General features: G+C 42.7%; 1 protein-coding gene across 1 annotated transcript in view; it reads left to right on the top strand.

The window, feature by feature from the left end:
• wdhd1 (WD repeat and HMG-box DNA binding protein 1) overlaps positions 1-2,330 on the top strand; it is a 31,006-nt gene that overhangs the window by 19,092 nt on the left and 9,584 nt on the right. Inside the window, exons 20-22 of the mRNA XM_046033395.1 lie at positions 1,895-2,034; positions 2,131-2,187; positions 2,293-2,324. Of these exons, the coding sequence (XP_045889351.1) occupies positions 1,895-2,034; positions 2,131-2,187; positions 2,293-2,324 (229 nt within the window). The remainder of the gene's footprint in view (positions 1-1,894; positions 2,035-2,130; positions 2,188-2,292; positions 2,325-2,330) is intronic.

Genomic DNA, 2,330 nt, shown 5'->3' with positions numbered 1-2,330 from the left:
GTGTGAAACTAGCTAGTAGCTATAAAGAACTTACTAAGGACTTTACGTTCAGACTTAGTATTGGCTGTTGTAACCCAATCCACATGTGCAACAATATTTTCAGCTTTCGAATATTGTTAAATGACATAGAATAATTGAGTCTTTTATCAGACAAGCACGTATTTAACGGCCTTGAGTAAAAGACTTGTCCCGCGTCGCCCTCCAGGAGCAGTTCTGGCGTTCAGTCCTCTTCCACAACCACTACAGCTTCCTGTCATCCAGCGGCTACGAGATAAACGAGGATGCACAGACTCAATCCCAGAAGGAGCAGCAGGAGCTTCTCATGAAGATGTTTGCAGTGAGTATGAAAACAATGAGCCTCCTGTAGCTGCTGTAGTGTTCAGATTTTCCTGATGAACAAAAATTATGCGAAGTCAATGTTTCCTTTCAGTTGTCCTGTAAGCTGGAGAGAGAGTTTCGCTGTGTGGAGCTGGCGGAGCTAATGACCCAGAACGTGGTGACTCTGGCCATTCGATACGCGTCTCGATCCAGACGCATGGCTCTCGCTCAGCGGCTCAGCGAGATTGCCCTGGAGAAATCCAACCAGATCCAGGAAGAAGAGCCAGAGGAACAGGAGGAGGAGCCAGAATACTCCAGCATCCAACAGACCTCTGGGTAATGCCAAAATACTAAGGGTGGGAATCTCTAGGCACCTCACGATTTGATTCGATCGTGATTCAGGGGGCACAATTTTTTATATATATAAAACAAGCATTTAATTTAAAAACTCATTAGCTTAAAATACCTAGTTTGCATCTCTAATTTGCTTTACTAACCTCAGCTCCTCCGTGGTCACCATGCTTTCCTCTGGTTCGCAAGTTTTCACCGTCACTTTCTGCCTCTTGCCCTCTTATTTTTTCCCCCACCCCTACAAAATACATCCGTCCTTTTGGCTGTAAATAAGTATAATCATTCAGGTATTACTGCAGATTAACCACTAGTTGCAAGACTGGACTCTGTTTCACTGCAACAGTCTCTTACGAGGTTCTGGCTTTGGCTGGTCAACTCTTTTCTAGTCCAGGTTTTATTTTATGGGCAAAAAGGTGGATGATCCAAATCAACAAACCTAAGTCAGTTTCTCGGGATGGATGACTTGGAGTGACACATGTCAACACATCAAATTAAATTTAAAGGTGCTTCACATAAGTGCCCATAAACACCGTGTGATTTGGGGATATCTGAGAAACAAAGTTGACAATTGACCCTTCGCTAAGCCACGCCCCAAATACGCAGCTGGCCAATCACAGTGCAGTATAGGACTCGCTCTAACTGAGGATCCGACACTTTCAGGGCTGCTCTCCATTGACTCGTATGCAAAATGAGCCGTTTTCTCGCTTTTTTTTGGCTGTATTTTTTCCAAGATATGGTCAAACACTGTTCCTGGGGCACTTTTAATAGTTAAAGTCGCTACGCAGAGAGGTTGAAAGTTGAAGTACGATTTCTCCTCTTTCCAAAACCTAAAACAAATCCAGAAAAATGTTGGCTGTCTATTCTCTCTAATGTAATGTTAGTTAGCTAACTTACTACTGAATTTAACGTTATATATCCCCGCTGTTCTACTTTTTAATTAGTTGCACTTTAATCGATATCGCATCAATAATTCAAGATCAACTTAATTGTCTTGAACCAGGACCTCCAGTATTTAGATCATGTGGCTTATGAACAGTAAGGGATGTTAGATTTAGTAGCTACAGCTGTTCTTTCAATGTGTCAAATACATATTTTATCAACATTTATGTAGACGCATGTTTTGGATCAGACTGTTGGGCATGTGACACCAGTGCTGCCCTGTTGATGCCGTTTTGCTTCAGTAGAGAGGAAGAGCGAGTGGTTCATGAGTTTATTATTCGGACAGGTATGGCCGGAGCTCTGTCACAGGAGGACGTTACAGCAACAGACGTAATCAGGAGGAGGAAGAGGAGCAAGGAGAAGAGCTCAGGGAGGACGAGGATGGACAGGAGATGGAGACGGAGGAGGCGGCAGAAACCAGAAAACGTCAGTTCCTTAAGCGCTCTTTTAGCACAAGTCTGTCGTCAACAAAAAGACAATGATACCAGCTAACGTGTCTGATATGTGTCTCTCAAACTGAAGGTGTGAATCCGTTTGCTAAAGAAGCAGGTTCACCCGTGAAGCCATCTCTGACGCCAAGTGAGTACACATAACACATCTGATTAATATGGTGTGAGGGGCATGATTTAATTTTTTTTTTTTTAGATATATTTGAATAAGCATCTGGTCTTTTTTAATTTACAGTTGGTAAAGTAGGACGTGCAAATCCTTTTAAGGTAAGA

Source organism: Micropterus dolomieu, linkage group LG20 (genome assembly GCF_021292245.1).
Source record: "Micropterus dolomieu isolate WLL.071019.BEF.003 ecotype Adirondacks linkage group LG20, ASM2129224v1, whole genome shotgun sequence".
NCBI classification, from domain to species: domain Eukaryota; kingdom Metazoa; phylum Chordata; class Actinopteri; order Centrarchiformes; family Centrarchidae; genus Micropterus; species Micropterus dolomieu.
This window is presented reverse-complemented; position numbering and strand designations above follow the sequence as displayed.